At 44.9% G+C, this 19,989-nt stretch overlaps 1 protein-coding gene across 1 annotated transcript; it reads right to left on the bottom strand.

The window, feature by feature from the left end:
* Positions 1-274: 274 nt before the first annotated feature.
* On the bottom strand, positions 275-18,092 carry TECTB (tectorin beta). The gene is made up of 10 exons (XM_069567639.1): positions 18,017-18,092; positions 16,739-16,929; positions 15,236-15,378; positions 15,059-15,131; positions 9,585-9,688; positions 9,360-9,443; positions 4,874-5,036; positions 3,281-3,353; positions 1,869-1,901; positions 275-324 (listed from the first exon to the last, which is right to left on the bottom strand). The coding sequence occupies exons 1-10, from the start codon at positions 18,090-18,092 to the stop codon at positions 275-277; spliced, it is 990 nt and encodes a 329-aa protein (XP_069423740.1).
* Positions 18,093-19,989: the final 1,897 nt, after the last annotated feature.

The following is a 19,989-nucleotide window of genomic DNA, read 5'->3' as shown; positions in this document are numbered from 1 at the left end:
CTGGGGAAAGGAGACTTCACCGCCAGCTGCAGGGGAGACATGGCAGAACCTAAGAGCCACAGGAAGTCACAGGAGGAAGTGGGGCACCAAAGAAAAAACGATCACTGAAATTCACAAAGATGACTGGAACACATATTTGGCCAAGCGCTATTCTCTGCTCCCCAATGATATGGTCTTCCGTTTGTTCTTTTTTGGCAGCGCAATAAATGTGGTTTGTCATTGACAGAGGAGATGCTCTTGGTGGAGGAGCTGCATCTGCCTGCCCAGCTCTCCCTTATAACACAGCACAAACCCCCAGCATCACGATGAGGTGATAGAGCACATCTGTGGACCAGACAGGAAAGGAGAGAGAAACAGTTTGGCAAGGAGCAAGGAGAACTCAGCAAGAGAGTCAGCATCAAAGGGTCCACTCAAGGGTGCTGGGTTTTCATAAACCTCTGCACGTTGTATACATAGTTAGATTGTTTCATCCTCCAGGGTTTCCATAGCTCACCTTCATCAGTGCCAGGAACCCAACAGATAAACTCAGGATATGGGACTCTGACAAATGGGAACCTGAACTTGAATAATATAGTGATGGTCCTTTTCACTGTATGGCGTTAGCTGTAGAACTTCCTTTAAGAATGAGAATCCGGGTATCATAAAGAATTGATTTGCACAATTTCCTGTAATTATGAGAGCAAAGCCTACATCTGTGAGTTTAGGAATAAATAGAACTGCCCTGCCCATCTTCTCGCATAGCTACCTCCTTCTCATCGTTTGATGAGACCTTCTTCCTCTAAGAGGCTTCTCAGGCTACTGTCTAAACCACTCTTCAGCTCCCACCCGCCCCACTTCACACGTATTAGGAAGGGCAGGAGCCCCGCTTGCTTTGTTCACTGTGATAGTTGCACCGCCTAGAAGAGTGCCTGGTACAGAGTCAGTACTTAGGGTTGATATTTACTGGATGCTTGCTGCACGCTGAGCATTGCTTAGGGCTCTTGGCTGTGATAGTTAATCCACACAACAACTTCTGTGTATGAGACGGGCAATTATTAACCCAGCTTCAGAGAGGAAACTGGGGGATGCACGGGTGAGGTCATGGCTCAAGGTCACCCAGTTCATGACGGGAGGGTCACAGAAGGGACTAGAAATATTTGTTGAATGAACAGATCATTGAAAACTCAAGCTCTCCAAATGCAGAAACCCCCAGGAAGCCACCTGGTGATGTCTGTGCTCAGACTTGGTGGGCCTGGGGGTAGGGGTCCTGTTCTGCTTCATCCAACTTGCCCCCAGCTCCTCCCTCCCTTCCGAGCTTAGGGGCTGGCTGGAGAGAGACCTCTACCTCCAGTCCCCCTCCACATCATACCGGTGTGCTTTAAAGTATACCTTTTAATTCTTAAGGGACCAAAGGTAAGCTTCTTTTAGAACACAAGAGGAATTTGCTGTATGGGTCAGGAAATTCAAACAGGAACTCTGTCAACTTAGAGGGGCGGGATGGGGAGGGAGATGGGAGGGAGGTTCAAAAGGGAGGGGATGTATGTACACTTATGGCTGATTCATGTTGAGGTTTGACAGAAAACAGCAAAATTCTGTAAAGCAATTATCCTTCAATAAAAAAAAAATAAATTAAAAAAACCACATATGCATGCTAAGTCACTTTGGTCATGTCTGACTCTTTGTAACTCTATGGACTATCCCCTGCCAGGCTCCTCTGTCCAGGCAAGGTTACTGGAGTGGTTGTCGTGCCCTCCTCCAGGGGATCTTTCTGACCCAGGGATCGAACCCTGCATTGGTAGGTGGGTTCTCTACCACCAGCACCACCTGGGAAGCCCCTTTGAAGCACACATCTGCCTGTTAAAAACACTGCATGGAGCTCTTTTCCTTACCTGAGAAGCTATAGAGACCAGAGGATCCCCTGCCTGTAGTGAGTAAAGAGAAAATGCAGAAGCTTTAAGAAAATATCACAAAGGGAGCAGCTGTGTTCCCAAAACACAAACCTGACTGATTTCCCCCTGATTAAACCAACCGACTCCCCATTGCCTTTAGGACAAAATTTCTAGCAGGCTTGACAAGGCTTCATCTCACCATTCCATTCTCAGCTTTCTATAGCAGGGCTTGGTAAACTTTCTGGAAAGAGCAGATAATAATAAATATTTTCAGTTTCACAGACCACATGGTATCTATTGCAGCCACTTGAGGTGGTTGAAAGCAAGTGGCGACAACCCCTAAATGAACCAGTGTGGCTATGTTCCAATAAAACTTTCTGTAGAAACACTTACATTTGAATTTCATATTATTTTTTAGTGTTATGAAATACTGTTTTGATTTTTTTAAACCACATAAAAAGGAAAAACCATCCTTAGCTTGCAGATCATACAAAATCAGGCAGTGACTGGGTTTGGGTTCCTGGCCAGAGTTTGGTGACGCCAGCCTTGCCACAGGCTTGCCCACCCTTGATGTCACAGCCCCCTTGAGGGCCTGACTTCAAGACAACCCACAGAGGTCTTCCTTAAGCCTGACTAGGTTGAGTTGCCTACCTGGCCATTCCCAGAGACCCTGCCTCCCCCACCACGATGAACAGACATCTCCCTTTCCTTTAGCATTTAGCATCTCTCTCTCTTTGCTGGATGGTACATTCTAGAAGATGAGACCCATATGGGGCTCCTTTATTTCTGAAACCCGAGCACCAACCCAGGCCAAGCTCGCTCCTTTACTGGTTTGTTGAATTGCCCTGGATGCCCTGCTGCTGCTAAGTCACTTCAGTTGTGTCCAACTCTGTGCGACCCGATAGACGGCAGTCCACCAGGCTCCCCCGTCCCTGGGATTCTCCAGGCAAGAACACTGGAGTGGGTTGCCGTTTCCTTCTCCAGTGCATGAAAGTGAAAAGTGAAAGTGAAATTGCTCAGTCGTGTCCGACTCTTCGCAACCCCATGGACTGCAGCCCACCAGGCTCCTCCATCCATAGGATTTTCCAGGCAAGTGTACTGGAGTGGGGTGCCATCGTCTTCTCCCTGGATGCCCTAGTAGCTTCGTTTTCTGTTATTATTGCCTGCACACCATGTCTGGAAGTTCAGCACTTCCTAGTCCCTGAGGGGCATTGGAATTGCAGCCACAGGCCCAACTTTTTAGGGTAATTAACAAACTTCCCCACCGTCCCCAGGTGGGGAGACTCGTTGCGGGTAAAGGTTGTGTCTACAGGCACAACTGGTTTGGCAATTCAGTGAAAATGCTCAAACTGGCCGTGCCTGTGGACATAGCCCGACAGGAAGGCAACCGTTTGGAAAACAGAGAAGCTTACTACGGAGGGAGAGCTCCACGACCAGCACGCCTCCAGTCTGGTCCCGGAGGAGGCGTTTCCGCTTGTCACAAGTCTGGAGATGCAGCAGAAGCAAAGGGGAGAGGAGGGGAGGGCGGAGGTGGGATCAGAGACAAACACAGGAGAGAAAAGAGATTTTTTTTTAAAAAAAAGTCACAAACTTGATGGAGTCAAAATCCCCCAGACCTCAGATACTAGTTCCCTTATAGTTTTATAACCAAGTGAGAGATGTATCTCATCCCTTCTCTGACTTGACAAAAAGGAAGAAATCTTTCCATCATGAACTCTTCAAGCTGGAACAAATCCACATAGCATTTGGGAGGGAACTGACCCTGTTTCTTTTGATGAGAAGTAAGACTTCTGCCCATAGTTACCGTTGTCAGAGTGGTTTGAGATGTGGACACCTGCAAAATGTGTTCCGGTTCATTTTCATTTTTTAAAGGTAATACCAATTATCCTTCCAGGAATAGTTTAATGTTTCTTTACTGCCTTCCCTTTATCTGTTTGTGCATAATTGACTACTTTCTGGCCAAATAGGGATCATCAGAAATAGAGATTATCGTCTTATTTCTGCTGGTTACTACAGGTGAGCAGGTACCCTCTTCAGAAACACTGTGTCCCTCCTCACCAAGGTCTCTGGTGCAAACAGACTGGAGGAGGTAACAGTTTGGAATTAAGCGCTTTGAGGTCTTTAAGGCAGTGGTTTTCAAACCGGAGCATGCCTCAGAATTACCCGAAGAGCTTGCTAAAGCACAGATGGCTGGGCCCACCCAGAGTGTCTGAATCAGGTGGATCTGGGGTAGGGGGCTGAGAATTTGCATCCTCACCTAACAAGTTCCCAAGTGGTGCCGAGGCTGCATGGACCACACTTTGGAACCACTGCTCTAAGGACCAGGTTCACATCAGGTCCCAATGGAAAACTGTCTCCCACCTGAATTCACTCTGTATGTTGTTTGGTCTTCAGCAACTTCTTGGGGGAGAAGCAGAAGGGAACCTGACCGCCCTGCATGAGCTGCACTAAACGTTTCTGGGAAGCTGGGCCCTTTCTCTCAGGTGATCAGAACAACTATGATCTCACGTGGGAATTCCTACAGCATCTCTCTGGTCCATCACAGGTCCTAGAGATGGACCCTCAGGCTGGTAAGTCAAGAGCTAAAAAGTACCTTTGCCTTCCACCCAGAGCTTACTGCTACCACCTGGATTTTGAATTTCCCTTATTCTTTTAACTTTTCCAAAGCATTTCCATGTCTGTCGTTGCTTTCATTTTCCCTAACACTGCTCTCTGAAGAGAAGGGCCGCCATTACTCATCATGGCTCTATCTTTAAAGATGGGAAAACCAGGCTCAGGGGTTAAGTGACATGGGCCAGATCATGTAGCTTGTTGGTGGCGGGGCAGAACTGCCTGGGACATCTGCTCCCACCCTCAGCATCCTTTCCTCCAGAATGTCTTCAGCACACACCTACAGGGTCTAGTGATAATTTCCCAGCTGAAGAAATATACAGCTTCTCAAATACTGCTTCCCCCGCCACACCCAGGCTCAGGTAACACTCTCGTTCCAGGGAGGGGTGGCTCACCACGGGGCAGGAGAGCTTCTCACTGTCACAGATGAACGTCTCACAGTGTAACCACACCTTAGATAGTTTGGGGATGTTCTGGAACCGGAAGGCATTGAATTGGAAGGTTGCCCTGTGGTCTTTCCCGTTCTCATGCACAAGGACGGTTTCATCCGTGGGGCAGCTGCAGCACACGGGGTAGAGGGAGGGAAGCGGGGGAGACAAGGTCACCTCGTGAGCTCCAGCAAGCATGTCTGGGGCAAAGCCGTGCGTAGCCTCCTCTGGGCTGTTACACAGCACGCTATCCTTTGGAAGCACTTCGACTGGTGGCATCTCACTTATCTTCGTTTCTCTGGGGTCTCTTTGAGGAGCTATGAGATGGCTGTGGACATCCGTATTCTACAGACAGAGTACAGCCAGGGTGAAGCAACTTTTGAGAAGCCACACGTCTGGTAAGTCACCACATCTTTGTCCCAAAAAAGTGAAACCCCCAAGACAGTGTCTTTGGCGGACTGGAACGTGTCCAGACTCTCAGCATGCATCCAAAATAGAGCTGGTGGTGCGAGGAGCAGCGTTTCCCACTCTGCTGGCACAGCAACCTCTGCCCAGGTCACACCCAACACACTGTTGTGTGTGTATTGCGAGGTTTTGCCACTGGGAATTTGAATTTATATTACTTAAGTTTTATGTCCATTCTATTATACATGACTACTTTGGCAAAAAAGTGATATTTTTAATATGCACACAGAAAAAATGGCGTGAAGGATACTACCTAAATGTTAACCCTGGCTATTATGGACAGTTTTTTGTGTGTGTGCTAAATTCTCTGTAAGGAGAATGTACTATTGGGAAGTTTCAAAATTCTAAAAGTACATTGCAGTAAAAGAAAAAGAAAATGATAACATAGATGGACATGGGTTGAAACCCATTGTTTTCACCTGGGGGCCATTTGGCATGTAGTTGTCATGACTTGGGGGACAGGGGAATGCTCCTGGAGTCTAAAGGGTAGACATCAGGGATGCTACAGAATGTCTTGGAGGGCACAGGACAGATCTCACAACAAAGACTGATCCGGCCCAAAGAGTCCATGGTGCTGAGACTGGGAAACCCTGGTTTAAGCACAGTAATTTTTCATTTGCTCAGCACATATGGATTCTCTACATAAGTGCCAGACATTCAGCCAGGTGTTTGGAAGAGACGCAGTGTTTCTTGGGAATATATAGGGGCCACAGAGTGTGGGGACTTGTGTACAGGTGATGGTAAGGAACGGGATCTGTCCTCTGTGGAACAAAGGTCTATGGGTTCAAAAGCTCAAGACCAGTGAATAGCCCTGCTTGGACCCCAAAGTTCATGCCTCTCCTGGCGTGTCCCTCTGACTCTACTTTCGTTCCAACTCAAGACATACAACAGACAGCAGAGCAACCACCCCAGGGAACCTTCATGGTGGACCCTCCCCTGCCCCCTCTGTCAGAATCAGAGTTTAGGAGCCAAATTAGAGGTAGGACAGAAGGGATGTTAACTCTGAGAGTCACTGAGTGAAATGAGGCATGAACACTGCACCTTTCATCTGACCAAGGCCGGAAGTGGGGTTCTGTTGGTGGAGGCCTCTGAGCGGTGACAGAGCTGGGGGCATTTTCCGAGCTGTGAAACAAGACTCTTGAAGGATCATTCGGTCTTTAAACCCGAGATCCTTGTGCGAATTCAAGACTAAGTGCTTAAAATAGATCCTTGCTGCTGGAGTGCCCAAGGCCTTGTGTCAGCCAGTGGAAAACAACGTAAGCAGAGCTTTGTTGGCGGCAGGCAGGAGGTAAGCCATAGGCAGGCCTAAATGCCTTGGCACTTCTGTCTCTTGGTGCTGACTGTGGCATTTGCCTGTCCGTGACAGGTAGCTCAGGATTGTAGAATGTCCAGAGGGAGGCTTGTATACCGTCATCACAGGAGTCTCCTTTCCCCACCTGAGGTCAAAATTCCTGACAACCTATTTATTCCAATCTCTCCAGGCATCTTGAAAACTGGGCTTTTCTCCCAAAGGGCCTGGTGTGAACCAAAAGCTTGTGGGAGGTTATGGAGTGGACTTTCTAATTCTCCCCTTTGGCACTGGTCTTTGTGCATGTAACTCCAACTTCAAGGGGCCGTTTCAACTAGTCAGAGTTTGCGACTATATCAGGGCTTCTTTGATTTAGCAGCACTTAAATGCAGATTCCCAGGGTTCATCTTGGGATCTTCTGAAGTTGTAGGTTTGCGATGTGTCTGCATGAGTAGCAGGCACCCAAAGGAAATCCTGTGCGCACTAGAGTTCAAGGACCACTTGTAGAGACTCCCCCAAAGTCACAAGCGTCCCCTTTTCTGTCATATCACACATCTGCTACGTGAGCAAGAGTACCAGAACTATCTAAGGAGACAATTCCATGATGTGCCAGAAGACTTCGCCCTTGTGTGGCTATTGTTTGAGAGAGGGTTCCCAATGCCTATTGGTAATTTCAAGGTCCCTATAGGTCAATAATTTATTTTAGAATCTCTCTGAAGTCATTGGATTTGTACCAACAACAACAAAACCTAAATGGCTCATTCAATAACATATGAAGTAAGGACCCAAACTGAGCTGTCGTCCCTGCAGGAAGATAGGTGGCTTGCATGTGGCCCTTATTGACCTGTCCTACCTGGTGTTCTAAGGTGATGTGTGTGTGCGTGTGCACACGTGTACTCGGTCACGTTCTACTCTGTGCGACCCCATGGACTGTAGCCTGCCAGGCTCCTCTGTCCATAATGCTGCTCAGATCATCATCCCTTGACTAGCTTAGACTTGTGGAATTTGAATCTGCCTGTTCCTCAGTTTCCTCATCTATAAAATAGTGATTATTATACTACCTATTGTATAGGAAGTTTAATGAAATTGAAAAAAGTATTTGTAAAATTCCCCTCTAGAGCAGTGTCTGGTATGTTGTAAGAGCTATATCAAGTGAAAGTCACTCAGTCGTGTTCAGCTCTTTGCAACCCCATGGACTATACAGTCCATGGATTTCTCCAGGCCAGAATACTGCAGTGGGTAGCCTTTCCCTTCTCCAGCAGGTCTTCCCAACCCAGGGATCAAACCTAGGTCTCTAGCATGGACTTCCCTGGTGGCTCAGATGGCAAAGTGTCTGGCTACAATGCGGGAGACCTGGGTTTGATCCCTGGGTTGGGAAGATCCCCTGGAGAAGGAAATGGCAACCCACTCCAGTATTCTTGCCTGGAAAATCCCATGGACGGAAGACCCTGGTAGGCTACAGTCCATGGGGTCACAAACGGTAGGACAGGACTGAGCAACTTTCTTTCTTCTCTTTACCAGCTGAGCCTCAAGGGAAGCCCAAGGGCTGTATGAATGCTTCTTAAATAAATAGAGATAAAGATCCAAAGTGGCTTTATCTTTGTTATCCCATCATCTTTGTCCCTGGTCCCTGTATTTTTGCTTAGCCCTGATGAGTTTCAGTGTAATTGTCTGCTTTGGTTTGGGGAACGGCCTCTTCTGAGTTTACTGTGCGTTGTGTGGACAATGCCTGCATCTCTTGTTTTCCAAAGTTACAACTCTAAGGGTTTCTAGACAATTGTCATCTCAGGGTCAGCATGTCATCATGAACTCAAGGAGAATCCAGACTCCCTTACCCAGAACCCCTCTTCCCTGGGAGCTTACACACTATTCCTCATCTTCGCAATCCACCGTCAACAGTAGAAAGCATTCTTTGTCACGTGTTCTTCAGAGGCTGTGCCCTGTCCTTCCCTCTATTATATCTGATCGGTCGCTAAATTTTTACTGCTTCTCCCCGCTTGGATGGCATGAGATGACGTTCTTTTCAGTCACTCAGCTACACTGTTGATTCAGGTCTTATCACCTTGGGCTCTAGAGCTGCCACAGCCTCTAAGCTCATCTTTACACCTCTTGTGTACTCTTTCTAAACCATCTATGTATGATTTCTAGAATCATTTTTCTAGGCTGTAATTCCAATACTTTAGTCCTCTACTCCAAATTTTAAGAATTACCCATGGAATTATTCGTAAATAAAAACAATGGTATTAAAATTGATTGGATACCAACCAGGTACTCTATGCTAAACTTTTTACATGGACATCTAATTTAGTCCTCATCTGGGTTCTGATGTCAGATGGACTGGATTTGAACCCAACATGTCTATTTCCCCATAAACACACACATACACTAATTATGTGGCATTACTTAACCCCTCCTATGCCTCAGTTTCCTCATCTGGAAAGAGGAGATGATAGTAATCATACTCACCTGTTGTCAGGGAAGTGAGCTAGTACATGATAAAGCTCTAGGGATAGTATCTGGTACCTAGAAAGCACTGTGTAAGCTTTTCCTGGTATCATTACTCAGTCTGGAAACACAGAGGAAGTCACTAATGTGGCCCCAACAGGCTCCATCTCTTCCTCCCAAGCTGTCCCGAGGCAGAGTCGCCCCTGATCACCTGGTCCCACCACTCAGGCTTGTGGTCCAGAGAACCATACCTACCCCTTGTTGATCAGCTGCCACTGCAAAGGATACATGAAATCAGCCGAGGGTGTGGCCCAACAGCTGTTCAAAACCACTTTAAACCTGAAAACGAAACAAAACACATCTCACTTGAAGCCTGAGAATCATATGCCTAGAAACACTGGGTGATTAAAAAGCCTCTGGTCTGGTATTTTTTTCTCATCTTTGTATTTACAAATACAGACAATAAGAATACACACTTACCTAATGCTTAACCCTTTGGCTTCTACTCCTGCAAACAGATCTGAACCGATTTCGGATGTCTCCAGGATAAAAGGCGCTTCTTTCTTAGTGGAGAACTTGGCATTCTTTGGAAGGAAATTAACACTGGGCATTATGATCTATCAGGCTGAGTAGTCTGGTCTGACAGGAGCAGATACATCAGGACAGGGTGGGGGGTGGGGATCAACCCAGAGACACACACAGTGAGACCCTCGAGGGCCAGAGAAGTGGCACCTCCTAGGATCCTGGTGCCATCTAAGCATGGAGGAGGACATCATTTAACTGGGTTTGCTGGTTACAGTGAGACACGTACTGAATGTCGCATCTATGCCGATGAGGAGCAAGACTTGCTTGATGGAAAAAGAGTGGAATCCAGCAACGCTGGATTTCCTTGAACAGATTCCAGCTTGGATTGGAAAGTTTTTACTTTGATTCCCAGTTCAGTTAACATTAACAGCGGAAACAACTTTCTGATCACCTGCTATGTGTCAGGAACTGCCCTCTGTGTTGAGAGAGTCTCTAAGTCAGGCTGTCCTGTCTGTTGAGATTTATCAGTGAACAAGTAGAGATCACTGTCTCCAGCCACCTGACGTTCTAGCCAGGGAGTTGGACAGCAGACAGTAGATTAAACGAATTATATGGCTAGCATAGACTATAGTATTCTATATAGAAAAACTATGGGAAAAAAATGTAGAGCAGGGTAAGGTGGATTGGGAATGCAAGGAGGGGACAGGTTTTAATTTGAAATACAGTTGTTGGGAGGCTTCCTTGAGGAAGTGACGTTTGAATCAAGACTGGAGGGAGGAGATGCCAGGTAGGCATCAGGCCATGCAGGAAAAGGCCCTAGGGGGAGACGGTGCCAAGCAGGACCGCAGGGTGGCCAGTCTGCTGGAACACGAGTGAGTAAAGGGGAGGTGGGGAGAGGCAGGGAGTGAGGAGGGCAGGAGAGGAAGTTAGACTGTAGGGGTGGATCCAGGAGACTATGGCTTCAGTTCAAGGACAATTGGGACTCATTGCCATGATTCAAGTACAGGGGAATCAAGACAAGTATCCTGGATTAATCCTAGTTCCCACCACTAACTTGGGAGTCACATAGGCAAGCCAGCCTTTTGATCCTTAGTATTCCCATCTGCAAAATGGGAATACCTTTTGCCTTCGTCTGCCTTGCAGAAATGTTGCCATGATGGTGGCTATATGCAATAGGAGCATAAAGCTTAGACCAGGATACTAATGAAAAAACTGAGTTTCATCAACTTAGAGATTCAGGGAACTGCAATAGGTAAACAATGACAGCAAGGACATCTAGATAAAATAGACCTTAACTCCCTAAGGGTCAAATTTAGGGAATTGACAAGAGGGTTTGGAATCATCTTCTAGGGTCTCTTACATTATCTTATCAATCGCAGGTGCAGCCAGGGCCTCCTGATTTGGTCACCCAGAAGTCAATTATTTTTCTTCCCTTCTCTCAGCCCCCTGCACCAGTTAAATGGTTGTAATGATTAAACAATAACATTCTTAAATATAAGTGATCAGCTTAATGTGCAAGTTGAAGTGGCAGAGGATAATGGCTTCTAATGTTCCTTGTTATTTTCTGAGATTTATTTCAAGGGACTGTTTCCAAATGTAGGATCTACTGGAGGATGATAATACCGTCACTAATGTAGCCAGAGGTACTTCTCCTGGCCCCCATCTCCTAGGAACCAGGAATTGGAATACTGGAATGCCTCCACTTGCAGAGGAACCCTCCTGATTGTTACAAAGTGTCAAACACAATCTTCACCCTTAATTCAATTTCTGAGAAGAAACACCTTTGATGGTCAGTTTCTCTACTTCTCACCTGACAGAAGGCAATGCTCAGTGTGTCCCCCCTACTTTCTTAATAACATGAAAATTAGGGACCTATGTCCAAAGAGCATCACCCTTCAATACCTAGGCAATTTGTTTTGGCAAATTCTGGGCTCCACCTTTTAGTAGGAGCATTAACCCAGGGGATCATACTCAGAGAAGAGTGAATAAGAGGATGAACGGACCACCAAGAGTGGGATGATATTTCGTTTGGGAAAGACAGGCTTAAGCTAGTTGAAGGACCTTCAGCAGTATCATTTCAGAGGAGAGAATTGGGACTAATGGGCCAGAGTTCAGGACATCAGATTTCACATGTTGACCTAAAATGGGAAGGCCCAACTTGTCATCGTCCTTGGAAGAGATAGGGAGTTCATCCCCCAACAGTCTTGCAGAGGGTTTGGGGCATTAGATGGAAGGTCTACATTAATCACCTCTGAGGTTTGTTCTGACTCTGGAAGTCTATGATTTTGGTCTCTATTTCTTACATTTGTTCCATCCCAGCTTTGTCATTTCTTTCTGTCTGACTAAAAGCAACAGTCTGTACCATTTTGATTGAATAAAAGTCAGCCTAATCCCACTCTGACATTGATGTTCAACCCTATAAAAGTAACAATGCTAGAGCTAGGAGCTCTCAGTTCCCAGTTTAAATGAGGTCTGGAGACCTCTCTGGTGATCCAGTGGCTGGGACTCTGATTATCCAATGCAGGGAGCCTGGGTTCAATCCCTGGTCAGGGAACTACATGCTGCAACTAAGACTAGACATAGCCAAATAGATAGATATTTTAAAAATGAGGCCAAAGCTTACAATTATGAGAATGACTACTTCCTCAGACACTTATTTGTGCCAGGAACTGTGCAAAGTGTTTTATAAGGATTATTTCATTTAACCCTTATAACAAACCTCTCAGGTAAGTGCTGTTATCCCCATTGAACAAATTCGTAGGTGGAGACCAAGAGGAGTTAACTAAATTGCCCAAGGTCGTATTACAGTAAATAGGGGACCAAGCTTCCAACCTGTGGTCTGACGTCAAGGCCTATTTTCTTAACCTCAATGTTAGGCTGCTTCTGCAAGTTGACTACCTTCCTTTATTTGGGATTGAGAGATTAAGAAAGACTTTTCACCAAGAATACCAACTATGGAACCATTCACAGTAACAAGTAGAAGAGGATGGAGAGCGAGGAGAGGAAGCGGGCTGAGCAGAACTGGTGGTTTTGGAGCCCAGCGTTTGGAGCTCTTGGAATCCTGGGCAATTAGCAGTGCGCTGATTCCACTGCCCCAGGCAGGGTATTGCTCTGTCTCTGCTAATCTGATGGAAATTTATACAGGGAGCAGCTGTTGCTTCAAAAGCACACAAGAATGCTCTGAAAGTGGAAGAAGGGAGGAGAAGAAAAATACCAACCACATGGATAAGGCACAGGAAACCGAGCGCATTGCGGGAATGTTAATCAGTACCAAAATCTCGGTTGTAACCTCAGCGCCCCCTCGTTGCCAAGGTTCATTTGTCTGGTAAGGGTTGTGTTGGGCCCTAGGGAAGGCCTTAGCAAGAACTCATTTCTAGCTGTTCAAGGAAGCAGTCTGTCTAGCTCAGGGGATGGCCTGGTGATGCTGAGAACATGCTTCCTGATTTTTGTTTCTTCTTTAAAAAGATCTAAGGTTTGATAGTCATGTCTGAAACTTCGCTCCGCATAACTGATGGTGAATGATGCATTTGGACAGTCATGGTGCCTCTCCATTTCCACCTGTCGTAAAATCTTCATGGGGTCATATCTACAGTTTTATTTGGTTAAAGCAACAATCCTATACTTCCGGACAGGGATTCAGTAGTAAAGATAACCCATCATCAACATGTCCCCTGGGTCTGTTGTCATGTGTAAAGCTTATTTTCCTTCCTGGAGAACCTTTCTCAGTTACTTCAGTGGTTTTGCCATTCTTTCATCACCCTGGTGATCCACATTGCTTCGAGCCCCTGCCAATATAGGTCAAGGGTTGTATGGGATTCCTTTTCTCAGGACTTAATCACTAGTGGTTTGTAGCCTGGGGCAGATCTAGGTTTTGTGGGACCTTGAAGCTTATTTAGAGAGCCCTCTTGAAAGAAAAGAATTAAAACTTTGAATATAAAATTAGACACAGGGCCTTGAAAAGGGCCTGTGCATGTCAGATTGGAAGAGAGGGATGACAGCATGAGATGGTTGGATGGCATCACCAACTCACTGGACATGAGTTTGAGCAAACTCCTGGAGATGGTGAAGGACAGGGAAGCCTGGCGTGTTGCAGTCCATGGGGTCACAAAGAATCAGACGTAACTGTGCAACTGAACAACAACAGCAAAATGTTAGGGGTCATGACACTTCGTAAGTTTGCCCTGGAGACCAGTGTTAGAAAACCTTGTTCCAGACTGGGAACTGCTCTAGACCACAAGTGGGGTCTTGGGCAGATCATTTTCCCACTGGGTTTTAGATCCTGTTCTGTAAAATGAACTAGGCTATTCTAGGATCCCTTCTACGTCTCACCTTCTAAGTTCAGCAGATTAATAGCTTCCAGAGAACTGGGAACTGGGTTCCCCTTGTGGCTCAGTTGGTAAAGAATTCTCCTGCAATGCAGGAGACCTGGGTTCGATCCCTGTGTTGGGAAGATCCCCTGGGGAAGGGAAAGGCTACCCACTCCAGTATTCTGGTCTGAAGAATTCCATGACTACAGTCCATGGGGTTGCAAAGAGTTGGACCTGACTGAGTGACTTTTACTTTCAGGGAACTGGTAAAATGAGTTCCAAGAGTTCAAAGTCAGTGGAGCTCCAGGTAAGATAATTGTTTCCTTTATGAAATGAATAGGTTGCTCTTGATGGCCTTTAAGGCTATCTTCCAGTTCTAATCTTTTACGTAAAGGTTTCCATTTCTGGTTTCTGCCTGTGTTTTCCTTTAGCCAGCTGGGCTATTGCCTCCTCACTGGGAGCTGCGGATCTAAAAGACAAAGCACCTCTGTAAAAGGAGGGCAGCTGGGCTAATGGCCATTGCATACTTGGTTTCTCTGGAGTGTTTTATTCTGAGTGCCTTTAGCTTCAGTGTCAACATAGGCAGTATGCCGAAATTAGACAAAGAGGAGACCCACTAAGCAAAGGGCTTTGGAGACCAAAAAGCCAGGCAGCAGCAGCCACCCTAAACTTTCCCCTTACTGCTGTCCCAGGTAGGAAGCTCACTACACCATGCCCGATGTTTTAACAAGAGCTGGATCCTAAATTTAAATCTCTAGAGTGGGTTGTAGTGGAAACTAATCTTGGTTAGGAATTAGACTGTGGCTGTCTTTACTGCCTACTGACCTTTGGTAACTCACAAGATTTCTCTTGTCTCAATTTTCTCATCTGTGAAATGGGAAGATTAACCTTATTTCTCTGTGACACCTTTCCTTTCTTCCATCCATTCATCAGTCTATGAATCTGAATGTCTGTTGCATCCAGTCTTCAAAGAGGCTTAGCACTAGACCAAAGCTTATGATTCAAAGCCAATTCAAGAATGGGCTTTCTTATACAGCTTAGGGGAGAACAAATGCTGTGGAAACATCCCATCATCTCCTGTAAAGGCCACAGGGCAGCAGTGGGGACCTGGAGACCACTTACAGTATAGAAGTTGAGAGACAACTGGCTTTCAAACGTGCCCATGCTCCCGTTCTTCACGTGAACAGTGGCCACTCTGAAAAGGGGAGAGAATTTTGCATAAGGGCTGAAACATGCCTGGTTGACAGGGACTGCAGACAAGTGCAAGGCAGCCAGCCCTCCTCTCTCAGAGCAGCTTACCTCTGGTCAAAGGCAGCCTGGTTCACCAAGTAGGTGGAGTGATAGGTGCAGGAAAAGGAGTAGTTCACGGGCTGGTTCTTGACGATCACGGTGCTGTCGTTGGAAACGATGTGACTGTAGAAGTGGTAGATGGGGGGCTTGTACTGGAGAAAGGGAGCAGGCAGTTAGGGTAGCCCTTTACCCCCATGGTGTGAGTGAAAGCTCTTGGAAAAATGGTGGACGATGGCTCAGAAGAAAGTCTGTGGGGAGCCATAGACGTTTGCCATTGATATAACACCCATTCTTGTTTGTAGGTGAGCTGACAATTTTTGTAAAGAGTTCTTAAGTCTGTTCAAGATTGTTTAAAATAATCTAAGTTGAATGTGGTACACTTAAAAATCCATATATCTATCAGGCTTCTGACCAAACTGAACTAGTTCAAGAATCTCTCATCTCCCAACATCAACTTTTTATTGATTTCCCCTGCCCAAGTAATCTTATGTGACACCTTCACCTATCTCCCAGCTCGAGAACATTACTGCCTAGTTCTTGGTCTTTCCTTCTTCCAATCATAAGCGCTAATTCTGAGATTCTTTCCCCTGACTTCTTAGACTTTAAAATCACCGAATATTAGAGTTAAAGGGGATCTCCAATAGTCACTTGAACAGTGATCTGCCTGAGACCACACAGATGATTTCTAGCTCATTTTACCAGGATATCAAAAAATGAGATGTTTTTGTTAATCATGCCCATGATTCTTCCCACTAGATCACTGAATCACTGAATCACTGTGGGGCTTTTAGGAAGCAAATGTGGCCCCAGGATCTGAGACCTAGTAGATGTACCCTCTCCTATAGTCAAGGCCTTAGGGATACTAGACCTAGCCTTTCTTCATGATTGTATCTGGTTGTGGCCTTGAACTGTGACTGGGAAGTCTCCAATTTCTCCTCCATTCCTCCATTCTTGTCCTCCATTCTTGTCAAGGACACTTGACAAGAGGTGTGGTTCCTTTTCATTCTGATGACCTGTCCTAGGTACTTCACAAGACCCAGTTATGGGCTCTGTTATACTTTGGTCTCTCCTTTAAGATGCCTTCCAAATGCACTTTGTCACCACTTCAAAATCTTAAGTAGAAGATGGCCCACCTATCCAGCCCAGGAAGAGTGGCAGCGGTGAGCACATACTCAGAGCTCCAAGTGACACGGAGGTGGGAAATGCATCGAGTTGGCTGTAAGATGTTACAGAAAACCCTGAATGAACTTTTTGGCCAAACCAATAGTTTGTTTGGCTCACAGAAGGTGGTCTAGCCGCTCAGGCAACAAATTAGAAGAATAAAATTTAAATCCTGAGAGTTGCCTAAACTAGGCAGAAGGGAAGAATTTAAATAACACATCTCAGGAAATCTGGGGGTCGGGACTGACTCTTAATTGGAAAGTGGTGAATTTTGAATCCTTTTAAGGATGGACAGCAGATGGGCCCACTTGCCTCCTTTTAGCAGCTCTTCCCTGTGTAGTTTGGACTTACCTCAGACTGGGTTCCACAGTAGGACTTGTTTTTAGGCGACAAATCTGGGATTACAAATTGGTAGTAACCTGCTTCATGGACCCCATTGTAACACAGCCCACCAAGCGCCAGCTGGTGCACTTCCCATCCATAGGGGCACTCAGGGATTTTGGTGATGATTGTTTTGGGATAGCAAAACACAAGAATGACATCTGGGAAGATGAGAGACAAGGTTTGAAATCAGATCTGGTAATCATATTAATCTACATATGGTGGGCTCCTGTTACAGCTGAGCATGCAAAGCAGTTGGTTAAAAATATTTTCCCCACTATTCTTCACGAACTGTGATGAAAGATCCCCCCCAACATCAGTCACTAAAGTTTCCCATTTATAGATTTTGCAACCTCTGCGTAAAATCTGCACTATTCTTAACATGTATTCAAAACTGGTCCACGTTTAAACTTGAACATATTTTAAGGAACGTATTTTTGAAACCAGATCGGATGAACTGGAAATACATGTATATTTCAATCTGGTATCATATATATGTATATACGTATTTTTTAATCCCATGAAATGAGCACATTAAAGTTAAAATGTCAATTTATGCATAATGCTATGAAATTGTAGTTTATGGCACAGCACAGAAAATCAATAATCAAATGGAAAATAGGAAAAAAAAAGGCAAAGATTTTATCTCTATTTATTCATCTATCTAGCACCCTCAATGTGAGAGACATGGGTTTCAATCTCTGGGTTGGAAAGATCCCCTGAAGAAGGGAATGGCTACTCAATGGAATTTTATTGCCTGGAGAATTCCATGGACAGAGGAGCCTACAGTCCATGGGGTCTCAAAGAGTTGAACACGACTAAGCAACTAACACTTTCACAATTTTAAAAAGTGTAAGTTTATCCAATATGCTTGTACTCTCTGCAGGAAAAATCGAATGGGCATTGGGGTCCTTAAGTGCTTCTGTGTGTGTTTGTCGCTCAGTCATGTCCGAATCTTTGCCACCCCAGGGACTGTAGCCCATCAGGCTCCTCCATCCATGGGATTCTCCAGGCAAGAATCCTGGAATGGGTTGCCATTTCATTCTCCAGGGGATCTTCTGGACCCAGGGATCGAACCCAGGTCTCCCACATTGCAGGCAGACTCTTTACCATCTGAGTCACTAGAGAAGACCACGTGGCTACATAACAGCATTTTCCTAACAATATAAGTACAGAGCTTTGAGCTCTGGGAAGATATGCATCAGGAAACAGTCCTTTCCAGGAAAATGGGGTAGTACCAGAGCATACCTGCTTTATTTGGAGTGCAAGATCTTGCAGAGGCTTCTGCGAAGACAGCCAGCAGGACAAAGGCCCTCATCACCATTGCTCTTGCCAGGTGGCCGAGTCAAGCTGGCCAGACGTTCACGGTTCTGCCAGGGCCTGAGCCTTGGTCATTCTAGGTCAGAGATATGTGCAAGAAATTAAAACCAAGGGTGAGAAGGAAAGCAGCACAATCAGAGGATATTGATCCTGTCTCCCATTTCTAACGGCTCCTCATCTGGGCTGGGAGGCAAACATGGGGCTCATACCACAGAGAGCGTCAATTTCACATGCTGCTGCTCATGTTCCCAACTGTTTCATTCTCCCAGACTGGAGGCTGCCTCTCAGGTGCTCCTCAAGCCTCTGTTCCCAGTCCTAGCTGGACTTTATATAGCCCGAGTGTGTAAAAGAAACCTACTCCAGATAAATCACAATGAGCACGCATTATCCACTGTGGGGGGAAATAAAAGGCAGTCTTGCACAATAATCCGATTGGAAGCTCAGTTACGGCCACTTGAGGCTAATTTTTTTTTGCTTCACAGAGTTGGAGAAACTTTTTTAAAAAACTAGTTTTTAAACCAGGAGTGAAATAAAAAGTTGAATTTTTTCCCTCCTCATACAAAAAATAACTGTGATCAGAGGCAAACTATTTTGTGCATGGTTCCAGGTTGCAGTTTTTTTTCTTTTTTTTTTTTTACATCTTGTTTTCTTAGGTTTATTTCTTGCTTTCTTATTTTTTATGTGTAGGTGATCTAAACTGCGAATGTAGAAAAATATAAGTCCCACAGGATACTAAAGGATAAACAGGCTGTTTGTGTTCATGCAAACATGTTAAAGATTTTTTTCTCTAATATTTTATAATAAACCCTGAACTTCTAGAGTTTCATCTAGAAGTTCATCTAGAACCTCATTCTGAAATACAACTTTGTTTGTAGACACCTGAGTTTTCTAAAGTCTTGTTAGTCTCCCAAAGTGATGATACTGGAAGAAGGAACTTAGAAAGACAATTAAAAAAAATTTTTTTTTATGGAAGTATAGCTGATTTACAGTGTTGTGTTAATGTCTGGTATATATCAGTTTGCTTAATATATATATATATGTTCTTTTTCATGCTCTTTTCTATTATGGTTAATTATTTAATATAGTTCCTTATGCTATACAACAGGACCTTGTTGTTTATCTATTTTATATACACTAGTGTGTATGTGTTAATCCCAAACTCCTAGTTTATCTCCTCCTACTTCCTTTCCCTTTCAGGAACTGTAAGTTTGTTTTTGTGTCTGTGACTCTTTCTGTTTTGTAAATAAGTTCTTTATATCATATTGCAGTTTCCACATATAAGTGATATCATGACATTTGTCTTTCTCAGAAAGGCAATCTTATGACTCAGTTCTTAGTCACCAAACAAGATCGCCCCAGAAACAACAGATAAAATGCTGCTCTAGCAAATTTCCAGATATATTCTCTTGGAATTTTTAGCACCAGAAAATTTAAGAATGAAAAATAAGGGTTTCTTTTAGCTTTTGTTTTTAGAGGAAATAGACTCGTTTATCAAACAACTGAGAGCCTACTGTGCAGAAGCCACTATATGAAGCATTTTCAGAAGACAGATGTAAAAAGTGTAGAAAAATGCCCTGCAGGCAGGAGTTTACAATGTAGTTGAGAAGGTAAATTGTACACAGTGCCTCAGAGTTAGAATGTTTAAGTCATTGTTCTGTTAACCTTATCACATTTCCTTAGTTTCAAGATACGTGTCTCTCCCTCTGAGTGCCTGTAATTTAAAGTCTCAGAAACACTGAGGTGTGTCTTATAAGTAGTATGAATTTACAGTATGATAGAGATCTTTACATCATCAGAACCTATTGTTGAATCAATGGTGTAGCTTACAGTGATGATACCTAAGAACTGAGGAAATGGCCATATGGCCAGCCATGATAGATTTTTGTGACTCAGTTTCCTTC

Source organism: Ovis canadensis, chromosome 22 (genome assembly GCF_042477335.2).
Source record: "Ovis canadensis isolate MfBH-ARS-UI-01 breed Bighorn chromosome 22, ARS-UI_OviCan_v2, whole genome shotgun sequence".
In the NCBI taxonomy this organism is placed as follows: Eukaryota; Metazoa; Chordata; class Mammalia; order Artiodactyla; family Bovidae; genus Ovis; species Ovis canadensis.
The sequence above is the reverse complement of the archived record's forward strand: the minus strand, read 5'-3'. Positions and strand labels throughout refer to the sequence as shown.